The following is a 14,167-nucleotide window of genomic DNA, read 5'->3' as shown; positions in this document are numbered from 1 at the left end:
GCACTATGGGAGCAGTCTACTTTGGATAAGTTTTGTTTTGCAGCTAAAACATCATAGCATGCAACCGTGTACAATTCAGAACGCCGGACCGAGGAAGGGGGGCTTGGGGTGCACGACCCCCGAATTTCAATTAAAAAAAACTTTAAAATCAGGAGTTTGCCCCCTCTTCTCCCGCTATTTGAGAAGAAGGTGCGAACTTTATTATTGTTTTCAAAGAAAGGGCATTTCTCAAGAGAATGAAACATGTTTCATGTTCTTGGGTGCCATACAAGTTGAATAATAAGCCAAAATGTGATTTTTTTTTTTTAATGGAAAATAGGTAATTAGAATTTTTGGAGGAAAATTGTTATAACTCTGGCACTATGGGAGCAATCTACTTCGGATAAGTTTTGTTTTGCAGCTAAAACATCATAACATGCAACCGTGTACAATTCAGAATGCCGAACCGAGGAAGGGGGGTTTGGGGGTGCGACCACCGAATTTCAACGAAAAAACCCATAAAAATCTGGAGTATTCCCCTCTTCTCCCACTATTTTGGGGACAAGGCGCAAACCTTAGTATTGTGTTCAAAAATGAACGTTTTCAAAGAGACTGAAACATGTTTCATGATCCTGGGTGTCATACAAGTTGAATAATGAGCCAAAATGTGAAACTCTGTTCGGAAATGTGGCATGGATATGTTGCGGGGAGGGGGGGGGGGGGACAGAGGTGAGGTTGCTCATCAATATGAATTTTCCAGGCTTGCTCCAGACCTGTGTCAGAGTTTCCATCCAAACATAAGAGTATGAAAGTCCAAGAAGCACATTCATTTCACACTGATGTGAAACGTACGATGCACGATCAGAGAGCCTGAATGTTGCATTGAAAACTGCAGAGAACAATGACTGACTAATGAACAGTGAAAGGTTTTTTTATGTTCCAGTGGGGATTTTATTAGTAACTATAAATAAAAAAGGGAGAAGGACACAGGTTGGTATGATGAACTAAATTGTAATCTAAAAGTTTTAATTGAAGAAACAAAACACATTCACGGTTAAAAATAGGGCATTCAATATCAGGCACATTACACTAACTGAAAGACTATTTTCAAAATTAATAATATTTGGATAACTGGCAAATTCAAACTTGATGTTAACCATGTAATGCACTTGATAATCACTGAAACATAATTTTTCTTGAGCATGCCCTTTATTTTGTGTCTTGATTGTTGAAATAATACGTTGAAACGAACAGTAATATGTTTTAGTGTGTGTTTAGAATCTCTTGTGTACTGCATGGGAATACTGAAGTCATTTTTAGTTTCCTAATCAAATAACAATTATTCAGTGTAATCTTTAAACAGGAAATACTTTGTTTCTTTGCAGCTGTTCATGACAGAACTTCAATTGCAAGAAAATTTACCAAATTAGCAATACTTCTCTTACATATTTGTGTTATGTTCTCATCTGCCTTATACCGGATGAGGAAGGAAGCAGATATAGAAGATAGACAATTACTGTTCTTGGGTAGCTCATCCTGCTTTTGTCAGAAAACCTGATCAGCATACTGAACCAAGCCATCACATGAGATACGACTTCAATAATATAATCCGTTTCTGTGGTCAAATAACTCCAAAAATAGGCAATAAAATTGTCAGTGTGAGGAGACGGAGAAATAATTTCCTTACATTATACTCTGTCTGTATGCCTAGTGTGGTTGTCTTTCCCAAAGCTGAAGACAAACCTCTGTCTGTTGTAAACCGTGGCATGTTTTGTTCCAGCTTACAAATCACGTAAAACACCTTCGTTCACCTTAGTGTGCTGGTTCTGCAGGCACAAGGTCATGTCGACTGATAAGCAATATCACGTGACTCCGGGGCCAACTGTCAGCACTGTAGAGAAGCTTCGGTAACTTTTGCGAGGTTCCTTCTAGTCCTTGACAGAGCACATGCTCCGTAATTATGTGCAGAAAAACCATGTTTTCTGTGTACGAAATTTACGTATGTTTGGATTGTGTGCTCAAATGATGCAGTAAACATAACTCCGTGACACACAACAACAATTACAAGCACTTCAAAGATCAGAAACTTAGCAAGCGTTACTCACAAGATGATTATGTTGTTCGACTGACAGAAGACCAGGTGGTGAGGTGGTAATGTGTTAGTTTGACACGCAGTAGATACTGGGTTCGATTCCGGTTTGATTGCCTCCAATTTTTTTCTTAACTCGAGCGACTATATATTTCAATTTATTTATTGCGAACATTCTTATTTTATTTGCTGTGCGAATTGTTGAATTTTGAAATGAATTTTGTTTTCCAAAGGATTACGATCATTTCTTGTGAATAGTATTATATGTATTTCTGGATCATTTTCTCAAAAGAAATGTGTACTTTTCGCCAGGCATAACATTTTGTTGAGTATGTTTGTAAAATGATGAGAAATGTAAAAAAACTATCTTAAAAAATAATTTTCACAAATAAAATTTAAAACGGTAAAGTAAAGATTTCCACCCAAAAATAAAAATTTATTTAACCTTTACTCGAATAAATTATTAATTAAAATGCAATAATTAGTTGCTCGAGTTATTTAAAAAAAATAGGGCAATAGAACGTGAATCCAACCCAAAGCCTTCTTTACGTGAAACTTATCCGCTACCACGTGGCCACTTGATCACTTGAAAATCATGTAATAGCTTCGCCTCATCAAGGCAATTGGAACTCATCGAAACCTTCAAGCACTTTTCCTTGATTTTTTCTTCTTTTTAAGTCCACTTTATGCACAGTAAGAAAACTGGATCTATAGTTTAAAGTGGGATTCCAACCACGTGTGCCTAAAGCATATCAAACTTTTCCTCGGGAATTGTTGGCTAGCGTGCGATATTACCAATACTCGGTTCGGGCATGGATGGGTGTGTTTGTCCTAATGAGAATACAGAGAATATAGAGGAAATTCACATGTGTGACAACTGAGAAAAAGGTGAAAAACGGGGGATACGATTATTTTTGAAAATAGTCTTTCAGTTAGTGTAATGTGCCTGAAATTGAATGCCCTATTTTTGACCGTGAACGTGTATACAAGCTGCAGAATTTCAATGCTGGTTGGGTTGTCTAGTCACAAGGCGCTTAGTGGTCAGACATGGATGGTTTGCTTCAGTGCTTCTTCAATAGGGTTGTTACAACCCAGAAGTGTCAGTGACTGTACAGGGAGTAGTCCAAGATCTCTCACCTGAAGTGATGCAAAGGGCCCGCGTGTACTCAGCTGTATGGGGTTGCGCACATTCGATTGGCCTTTCGTGAATTGTCTGCACCAACGTCTGACCATACTATCACTCACGAAGTCCGGTCTGCACACCTCACACGATTGCTGGTTGCTCTGTGCCAAATTCTGAGCATGCAATGTAGGCTACATCGCAGTCAGTGGGAGACTGTATGAGAGCTGCAAACTTTAACCTAGAACTGTCCTAAAATGGCTGCATTGCAACTGTACCAGATTACAGCTGCATGCCACTTCTTCCTGCCTGCATGTGTGTGTGTCGCTCTCCGACCACTAGTGCTGCGTATTAGCACCATTGGAGCTTTTTTCAGGATGCCCCTTGTATATGAACTTTCAGAAGCTTTTATTATTAGAGTGTTTCTGTTTTAATATGTGGTTAGCTAAATCAGGTACCTATACAATCCAATTCTATAAATTCCTTGCCTTAAATTTCTAATACCTACATACCATTTTCGTCAGCATTAATGGTATAACTGCATGTTGTCAGTTTCATAGTACTTCACTTGGATATACTGTACTGAAGCATAAATCCCATTGATAATGTAAGGAAATATGATACTTTCTTTTGTACAATTCAATTGTTTCACTTATATGCAAGAGTTAAGTTGTTTGCTTTACAGAAAAGAGAGAAGTAGCTTTATGCATCGAAAAATGAGTCCGCACTCATGGTCTTTGCAAGCAGAGGGTTCCAAACCTCAGTGGAAATATCAACATATAATACCGAGACGTAACTTTAAAAATAATCAAGTATTTTGTTTTAAACTTACTGCCTATGACAAAATTCTGTAATCCTTCCATAGCTTCTGAATTGTAATAATTTTCCAAATTCACTATTTTGCAGTTTGAATTCAAATCATACGAGGTGTGGCAATTAAATAACGAGACTGGTGTCATAACTGTGATGCATTGCAAGAAAGTTACAATTGACTGGTATCCCCTTCAATATACTCCCCTCCCCTATCAATACACTGCTGCATACGTGTCTTCCATTGTTCAAAGCAATGCTGTAGGTCATCAGATGTCACACTGTTCAACAACTCTGCCATTTTTTGTTTCACCTCTTCCACGGAGTGAAAATGTGTTCCCTTCAATGCTCTTTTCACTTTTGGGAAGAGATAAAAGTCACAGGGGGCCAGGTCTGGGGAATACGGAGGATGGTCGAGCACAGGAATGCGTGTTTAAATTCTCATGCAAAATTTGTCTTACTGTCTCTTTGTTAATGTTCATCATGTCTGCGAGCAACCGAATGCTCAGACGTCTGTCTTTCCGCACAAGTTCATGAATTTTTTGAACATTGTCGTCCTTTCTTGAACTCACAGGGCGGCCGGGACGTTCATCATCTTCAACCTCCTCGCTCCCTTCTGAAAATCGTTTGTGCCATTCGAACACTCGCGCACGTGACAGCATTATCACCATACACCTCTTTTAACATTGCACAACATTCCGTCGGTGTTTTTTTTTTTAATTTCACCAGGAATTTGATGTTAATGCGCTGCTCAACTTTATTGTCCGTGATTCCGGCACTACTACAGAACACTGTCCTCTTCAAGCAAGCCTGCAAAGAAAAGAAAAGAATCATGAAACAAACAGTGGGTGTGCATGAAGGTTCAATATCAACAACACATCAATAGCTACCTCTCCCCCACTATTCTACGCTACATGAGGTGCACAGTCTCATTATTTAATTGCCGCACCTCGTAGAGAATAGAGAAATTAAGTCAATTTCATAGAAGATAATATTGGTACTTAACAAAACCATACGTGGATCTGTATTGAGTTTATTATTTCCATTTGCAAAAACATCAATTTAGTTTAGTTTGTAATTGTCAGGGAAAATGTAAATTTTGTCCTGGAAAACCTGGAAAAGTCAGGGAATTTCATTTCTGCTTGTTTGTAGCCACCCTGATTAAGTTCTTTACTTGCTTGGTTTGTCGATTTTCTGGGACTCATTTGAAAAGCAGCAGAAATCCTATCCACTGTCTCCCCGACGTTCCTGGTCTACTGGGAATTTTTATACTGCACAGACATCTAGTTGATTCAAACTTCTGCACCCAGCGTGTAATGCAATGTCTATGTGGTGGTCGTTTCTTGAATTTCGCACGAAAGTGTGTCTGAACTGTAACAACTGCCCCTGTTTGTGTGAATTCCATTACGCAATATGCTTGCTCTACCATCGTTGTTGCCCTTTTTAGCTATCAACAACAAGTAGTGTCTCTAGCGGATTTTACGTCCACTACAACCACAGGCTATAAATTTACAACCTTCCTTTCTTCTTTCCCACCAGAATTGTTTTTGTATCTCTTTTCACTTAAAAATAAATTAACCTTACTTTTGTACCATTCTTTTTTAATAACGCTGTATTTCATAGAGTTATTTCTAGAAATATCAGGTATATGCAGAACCTTGTATTCACACTCATTTTCACAATAATATGAATTTCTCTATGCTAAAACACTAACCAGTCAGTTCTCAATGGCTATCCAAGAAAAGTTTGTTTAAAACAGAAAAGTACTTGTACATGAATGGTAATTATTAAAAGCACTTGAATGAAATAATGTAGCAGATTTTTTCTTACAGTTGCTAAGTAATTTTGTTTGTTTCATTTACTTTGAAATGAAGAATCGTAACAAATGTTTTCAATGATAGTGATAATAAATGTCATAAAGTGTTGGGTGTCTATGCATAAAAATAAATTTTCTACTTGATGTGTTAAATGTATGTAAGAAACATGCAGAACATGTAAGTAATGTGTAAAACATTTAATAAATGCAGACAAAGACTTCAACTCAAGCAGACAAATATCTATAAATATATTTTAGAGAGGTGTACACATCTGTGTTGGGGGCCTCCCCGATGGTGCAGTGATAGCGTCGTTGCCTTGAAATCAAGGGATCCTGGGTTTGATACCCGGTAGAAGCATAGTGGTTCGGATCCCACTTTAAACTGTAGGTCCAGTCCCGATTAGCCTTTCTGTGCATACAGTGGAGATAAAACACCAAATCAATCGACATCAGTGTTGGCATTTTGTCAGTGTTTTATTAAACATATGAACCCAGGTGGTTTTTTTGGGGGGGGACTCCCAAAATAACTGGATCATGCTATGATGCCAGAGGTGCCAGGTTTGAATTCCAGCCTAGCATGGGTGTTCTTTCTGTGTTCCTTACATCAATATGATCACTCAATCTCATCTTCGCAATTATCCAAAAGTGGCAGATAAGCAAAGTAAAATAAACCAACTCAATCAACCAAAGAAATAGAGTATAACTGGATTTTATTGGGTTTTCTCAGGTTATGCCTAAAAATATACATTTCAAGAATGAATTACAATTTTTTCTGGTAGTAATGTATCTTCTGAACATTAATTTGAATTGTTCTAGATCTAGTTGACTTAATGAAAAGCTATGTAATATTTTTAAAAACTTTTTTAATCTAATAAACTCGAGGAAAAATAACAGTAGGATTCCAGCTGAAATTACACATGATAGTGAAAGTGCGATAGGCAACCGAAGGGCAGAACTCTTCAATTCTTATTTTCATGGTAACTTCTGCCCCCCATCTTCCCTTGCAGCGTTGCCAAACATAAGACCAGTCTGTTCCTCATCTCTAACAACGCTTGTCACTACACCCGATGAGGTGAAGAATCTATTGTCGTCTCTTTCAGCTCACTGTGCCCTAGGACCGGATGATATCAACACCATGTTCCTCAGAAAAACTGTGCAATCCCTGTGCTATCCCCTTTCCATTCTCTTGAACAGATGTTTTTCAGAACGCATCTTTCCTCACGCTTGGAAACAAGCTAACATCACACCGATTCACAAAAGTGGTAACAAAAATTTTGTTTCATCTTACAGACCAATCTCCTTAGTCTCTCCTCTGTCCATCATCTGTGAAAAAGTAATCAAAGACAGACTGTACAAATTTGTTTCTCCGTACTTAAGCTCTTCTTCTTCGGTCGTCAGCACCATTATTCAGTTGGTGATACATACAAAGATAAAACAGGCCATAATTAGGAAAAGTTTCATGATGGGACGGGGCTGTTTGCGGCATTGAGCTCCTGACGAGGGGACAATTGGAGGTGGTATGCCGCATGCCTGTGGTTCCATTTGGGAAGCCTAGGTTGCGTTCGGGATGGCGGATTCCGGGGTGGCTGCCGGGGTTGTCACGTGTGTCCTTGGGGTTGCCCCACACCCCAAGCATCACGCGTGGCCGGGGTGGGCATCCGGCACGCCAGCCTTTCCTATGACAATGCTGTTCCAATGACACCTGACTTTTGGCCCACCCTGCATTTGTGAAACTATGTGACTTTGTTTTTTTGATAAGTGATTTAATTTGCTACAAGATCATGTTTATAACCATGAACAGCACATTCTACAATACACTGTAAGATGTTGACGTTTAACAAATATTACTGATGTCTCTTCAGACCTAATGGAGCTATGAGAAGCAGCCAATCTGTAGATATGAAAGTGAAATTTATGAGTACAAAACTTTCAACTCATGTGTTTTATTATATTGTAGTTATCAAATTCTATGTAATTCTCAAATTAAAAGGAATTCGTTTTTACTTCAGATATTCTATCGAAGTATGAATATGAAAAAGATGATTACTTCCATCCATTCATAATCTTGTGTAGTAGTAGTTGTGCATTTGTTTTTTTCTTGTGTAGTGGTTGTTATGTGTTTGTGTGTCTTGTGCAGTAGTTGTGCTGTGTAGTGTTTGTGTTTGTCTTGTGTAGTAGTTGTGGTGTGCTTGTATGTGGGTTTGTCTTGTGTAGTTGGTGTGCTGTCTAGTGTGGTTGGGATTGTCTTGTGTAGTAGTTGTGCTGTCTAGTGTGTTTGTGTTTATCTTATGTAGTAGTTATGCTGTCTAATGTATTTCTGTTTGTCTTGTGTAGTATCGGTGATGTGTATGTATGTTTCTTGTGTTGTAGTTGTGCTGTCTAGTATGTTTGTGTAGTAGTTGTGCTGTCTAGTATGTTTGTTTTGTCTTGTGTAGTAGTTGTGGTGTGTAGTTTGTTTATGTTTATATTGTGTAGTAGTTGTGGTGTGTTTGTGTTTATATTGTGTTATAGTTGTGATGTGTTTGTGTGTTATAGTTGTGATGTGTTTGTGTATGTCTTGTGTAGTAGTTGTGCTGTCTAATGTGTTTGTGTTCGTCTTGTGTAGTAATTGTGCTGTCTAATGTGTTTGTGTTTGTCTTGTGTAGTAGTTCCTCCATTCATATTATGGGTTAGGCGTAGAGCTGACAACTCTGCACTGTAAAAAAAAAAATGTCAAGAAACAGCAATATAAGGCCATGGATGTTCCCAAGGTAAAATAGTCCCCCGTTCGGATCTCTGGGTGGGGACTACTTTGGGAAGACCCTGGACTAAGGATAAGATCTACGTTAGGAATAAGGATATTAAATTAGGCACCTGGAATGTTCTGAGACTTTACCGGCCTGGGGCATTTCAGTGTACAGTTAATGAGATAGTTAAGTATAAATTAGATGTAGTAGCTGTCCAGGAAGTTAGGTGGCCAGGAGAAGGGAATTGTAAAACTAAAAATTATACTTTTTTCTATGGTGGTACTGAAAATCATAATTTTGGAACAGGCTTTTTCATAAATAATAGAATTATCTCGGCTCTTAAAACAGTAGAATTTATTAATGATAGGATATCATATGCAGTTTTACATTGTAGGTGGTGTAAAATTATTTTAATAAACATACATGCACCAACGGAAGATAAAGAAGATAATACTAAAGATGATTTTTATACAGAGTTAGAACAGGTCTTTGATAAATTTTCTCAGTATGATATGAAAATTCTGTTAGGTGACTGTAATGCACAGATTGGCAAAGAAGAGACATTTAAACCCACGATTGGTAAAGAAAGTCTTCATAAATTAAGTAATGATAATGGTATAAAATTGATTACTTTTGCAACCTCAAAGAATTTAATTGTGAAAAGTACCACTTTTAAACATAAAGATATCCATAAATATACCTGGTCTTCTCCAGATGGTAAAACTCATAATCAGATAGATCATATTCTCATTGATAAGAGAAGGCATACTAGTATAATTGACGTTCATACACATAGAGGTGCTGACTGTGCCAGTGACCATTATTTAGTAATTGCTAAATTAAGAGAAAGACTCTCAGTGATAAATCATAAGCAACAAAATCCAAAAGTTCTAAAATTTGATACAGGAAAGTTTACTGATGAAAGAATTAAGAAAGATTACCAAATTAAACTGTCAAATAGATTTGATGTTTTGCAGGATTTAAATGATGATGAAAATATAAATGAAACAGACGTAAATAAGAATTGGGAGCACATACGTAATGCAATAGAATCAGCAGCTAAAGAAAGTATAGGATACTATAAACCGAGAAAAAGTAAGCCATGGTTTGATTATGAATGTCATAATCTAATAGAAATAAGAAATCAGGCTAGACTTAGGTGGTTAAATAACTCTGATGATACAAATCTAAACAATTATAATAGAATAAAGCGAGAAGTTAACCACACGTTTAGAAGTAAAAAAAAAAAAGAGATTACTTGAAAAGGAAAATTAACGAAATTGAAACAAACAGCAAAAATAAAAATATCAGAGATTTATATAAAGGTGTAAATGAGTTTAGAAAGGGGTGGCAACCTAAAGTAAACTTCATAAAAGATAAAGACGGTGATTTTCTAGCTGACCCAAGCGATATTCTAAATAGATGGAAGAAGTACTTTAATGACCTTTTAAATGTCCATGTAGGAGATAAATCAGAAGTAAATGAAGTACACACAGCAGAACCTTTAGTTCCAGAACCTAACTTGACTGAAGTTAAAGATGCTATTTAAAGGCTAAAGAATAACAAAGCACCTGGCATTGATTTAATACCAGCTGAGTTAATCAAATATGGTGGAAATTCATTAATATGTCAAATTCATAAATTAATTTGTTTAATATGGAATAAAGAAGAAATCCCTCAACAGTGGAAAGAATCCATAATTGTTCCTGTGTTTAAAAAAGGTGATAAAATGAACTGCAATAATTACCGTGGAATTTCTCTACTCTCAACAACATACAAAATATTGTCTAACATTATTTAACAAGACTAGCCCCATATGCTAATGAAATTATAGGTGATTATCAATGTGGATTTAAACGTAACAGATCAACTACAGATCAAATTTTTCACATCAGACAGACACTTGAAAAAAAGTGGGAATATAATCAAAATGTCCATCAGCTATTCATTGATTTCAAAAAAGCATATGATTTGGTCAAAAGAGAGAAATTATATAATATATTAGTAGAGTTTGGAATACCTAAGAAGCTTGTTAGTATGATAAAAATATGCACCAGTGAAACAGAAAGTAAAATTCGTGTGGGTATTAATATGTCTGAGAAATTTACAATTCATGATGGGTTAAAACAAGGAGATGCATTATCTCCATTGCTCTTTAATTTTACCTTAGAATATGCTGTTAGGAAGGTAAAAGAAACTAAAGAAGGACTAAAATTAAATGCTGTGACTCAGTTGTTAGCATATGCAGATGATGGATGTAGACTTACTGGGGGATGATGTGAATACAATTAAGAATAATGCTAAAATATTTTTCAAAACTGCTAAAGAGATAGGTTTGGAAGTTAACAAAGAGAAAACTAAATATATGCTTATAGGCCGAAACCAAGTGTTAGGTAATAATCAAAATCAAAATCTAATTATTGATAACAACTCGTTTGACCCAGTTTCGAAACTCAAAAACTTAGGAGTAATATTAACAAATGAAAATTATATTAAAGAGGAAATAAAAAGTAGGCTTAATTCAGGAAATGCACGTTACTTCTCTCTTCATAAACTTTTGTCTTCTCATTTAATATCTAAGAAACTAAAAGTTAAAATATGCAAAACAGTAATTTTGCCTGTAGTATTATATGGATTGTGAAACTTGGTCCCTTACATTGAAAGAGGAACATAAATTGAGAGTATTTGAAAATAAGATCCTTAGGAAAATATTCAGACCTAAAAGGGATGAGGAGACAGGTGTGGAGAAGGTTACATAATTTAGAACTACATAATTTGTATTCATGTCCAGATATTATTAGAATAATTAAATCAAGAAGACTTAGGTGGGCAGGCCATGTGGCACGAATGGGAGAGGAAAGAGGAGTTTACAGGATTCTTGTTGGGAAACCAGATGGTAAGAGACCTGTAGGAAGGCCAAGACGAAGATGGAGGGACAACGTTGAGATGGACCTTAGGGAAATCGGTAGGGATGGAAAAGAGTATATAGAACTTGCTCAAGATAGGGAAAGATGGAAGGCCTGTGTTGCTGCAGCCATGAACCTTCAGGTTTAAGAAGGCTAGGGAGTTAGTTAGTTAGTTATGTAATATTTTTTTATTTATGAAAAAATTTGTAATTATTACCGAAGTTGAAAATTTTTCACATTTCTGTTAACATTGTTAAGGAACTGATAATGAAGGTCTCATGCCTAAAATATTCTGAAAATACAGTACTTGGCCAACAGTTCGATTCTAAGCTGCCTGGATGATATAATGGTTATCACTGGTGCTTTGTGATCAGGTTCCAGGTTACCACATTTCAGTGCATTCTACTTTAAACATATGCACAATTCCAGCTAGCCTATATGACCAAAGAATAGTTTTTTTTACAAAGGGGGGGGGGCTTGGAGTGATATAATTGAAATTTGAAACATGGTTACAATACTTGAACCCATACAGCAAGATCATGCCCATAGTTACAGTATTTGCTTATTTCATGACATTTTTCTACACCTCTAAGCTAATAGTGATAGCACTGATAGAATTAATGTCTATTAGATGAAATCCATGACAGAACACAGACACACATCTGTCTGTTACACAGGATTCAAACCCAGGATCTTTGACGTCATTACATACTTACTTAACAACTTCTTTTCAGTTACACTTTATGAATCAGGTTTGCTACCCACTGCAAGGATACTCTAGTGATCAGTTGCTCTTCGCCTTGCCAGGAAATCTGATATTTTTAGATGTATGCATGTCATAAAATAAAGTACAGGGTGTCTGAATTAAAACACCCTAATTTCAAATAATTATATTAAACATAATATATAAAGGTGTCCCGGGTTCGATACCCGGTGCAGGCACATAGTGGTTCGGATCCCACTTTAAACTGTAGGTCCAGTCCCGATTAGCCTTTCTGTGCAAAATGTGGACTTAAAACAACAAATCAATCAATCAATAAACATAATATAGAGGCAAGAACAGTATGGTAGGTGGTATATGATAGCTTAGCTGTGGAAATTTTAAATAGGTAATGAATAGTAATGATTCGTTTATTTTGTATCTTTCCAGGGGGTGAAAATTGAAAATAACATCCAAAGCTGAAAAAGCTCAAAGTGTGTGGTGGTACACAGAATTGGGATCCATTATTGCAAAAAATCCGTTCGTACACAAAATTTGGGAGAGCAATCTCACGTGACGCCGTACAAATGGATTTCTTGGGACTTCATGCAAATGCATCAGCAATGCGCTGAACGTTTTCCTCTGATGTTCGTGATCGGCCACCAACATGCCTCTTAGCGACAGATCCTGTCTCTAGAAACACTGCTTTCCACGCCTTGATTTTCTTGGCATCAGGAGGGTCTCTGTGATACTCTCCACGAAACCATCGTTGAACTGCAATGTGAGTGTGGAAGATGGCCCTCGTCCAGGCAGGCCAGTGGAGATGGTGACAAGAAAATGTAGAGAAAGTTCACAAGATTATTCTTGCAGACAGACGTGTGACTGTGCGATATATTGCAGAGGAACTGAAGATGTCAAAATCAACAGTGAAGCACATTGTGCATGACCAGTTTGGGGATGAAAAAGGTTCTGCACGTTGGGTTCCAAATCTTCTGACAAGTGAACAAAAGTTGACCAGACACATGTTCTCAGAACGAAATCTTGGTTCATCACCTGGGTTCATCACTATGTACCGGAGCCAAAACAGGCATCAAAACAGAGGAAATACCCCGGCTCCCCCACCCCAAAGAAGGCAAACTCCAGTCTCTGCTGGGAAAGTTGATGACGACAGTCTTCTGGGACTCGAAGGGTGTCTTGTTGGTTGAGCATCTCCGAAAGGGAAACACCATGACCAGAGAGCATTATGCTTCCCTGGTGAGACAATTACGGGGTGTTTTGAAGACTAAGCGACGGGGAAAGCTCTCTAAAGGGGTGATTCTGCATCAGGACAATGCACGTTTTCACACATCGCTTGTTGCAATGGCAACCATCTGTGATTGTGGGTTCAAATTGTTGGAACATCCCCCTTATTCACCCGATCTTGCTCCATCGGATTTTCATCTCTTCCCTAACCTGAAAAAAGTTTTGGGCAGTGTACATTATCAGTGTGATGATGACGTCATCAGTGCTGGGGGTGACTATTTTGCAAGCCTTGAGGAAAGCTTTTATGAGACCAGGATAGAAGCACTGCAGAAGCGTTGGCAAAAGTGTGTGGACCTGCAGGGAGACTACGTAGAAAAATAATTTGCTTTTGTGGTTCCATCCTGTTCCCTTCTAGGCTTGGCTTGCTACTTATGGGACACCCCTCGTATTTTCAATTTGGATACCCTGTATAGTGTTTTTCCAAGATGCAGGACATTTTCAGAAAATATGAATGTCGTGTCGTGCTTATTTTGAAATGAATTCTGATACAGCTACAAATTCATTTATCTAATTTATTTTATTTTCTTATAAGCCACCATAGGGTAGTGGTTTCCAAAGTGTATGCTGTGGCACCTGGGGTGCAGTGGGTGGCTTACTGGGGTGTTTCGGAATGTTACAATATATTCAAATAATGATATGATTGTTCCAAATATGGGCTTGTTTAGTACTTTTACACTAAAATGTTTCTGAAATATGTTTTTATTTTTTAAGTTAAGACA

At 37.3% G+C, this 14,167-nt stretch overlaps 1 protein-coding gene across 1 annotated transcript in view; it reads left to right on the top strand.

The window, feature by feature from the left end:
* LOC146003061 (uncharacterized) overlaps window positions 1–13,539 on the top strand; it is a 47,671-nt gene extending 34,132 nt beyond the window's left edge. The window contains exon 4 of the mRNA XM_083141230.1: window positions 12,597–13,539. Within this exon, the coding sequence (XP_082997356.1) occupies window positions 12,597–12,603 (7 nt within the window). The 3' untranslated portion in view covers window positions 12,604–13,539. The remainder of the gene's footprint in view (window positions 1–12,596) is intronic.
* The last annotated feature ends 628 nt before the right edge of the window (window positions 13,540–14,167 follow it).

This window comes from Lepisma saccharinum, chromosome 19 (assembly GCF_977018435.1).
Source record: "Lepisma saccharinum chromosome 19, izLepSacc3.1, whole genome shotgun sequence".
Lineage (NCBI taxonomy): Eukaryota > Metazoa > Arthropoda > Insecta > Zygentoma > Lepismatidae > Lepisma > Lepisma saccharinum.
Note: the sequence above shows the minus strand (reverse complement) of the source record. Positions and strands in the feature narration are given on the sequence as shown.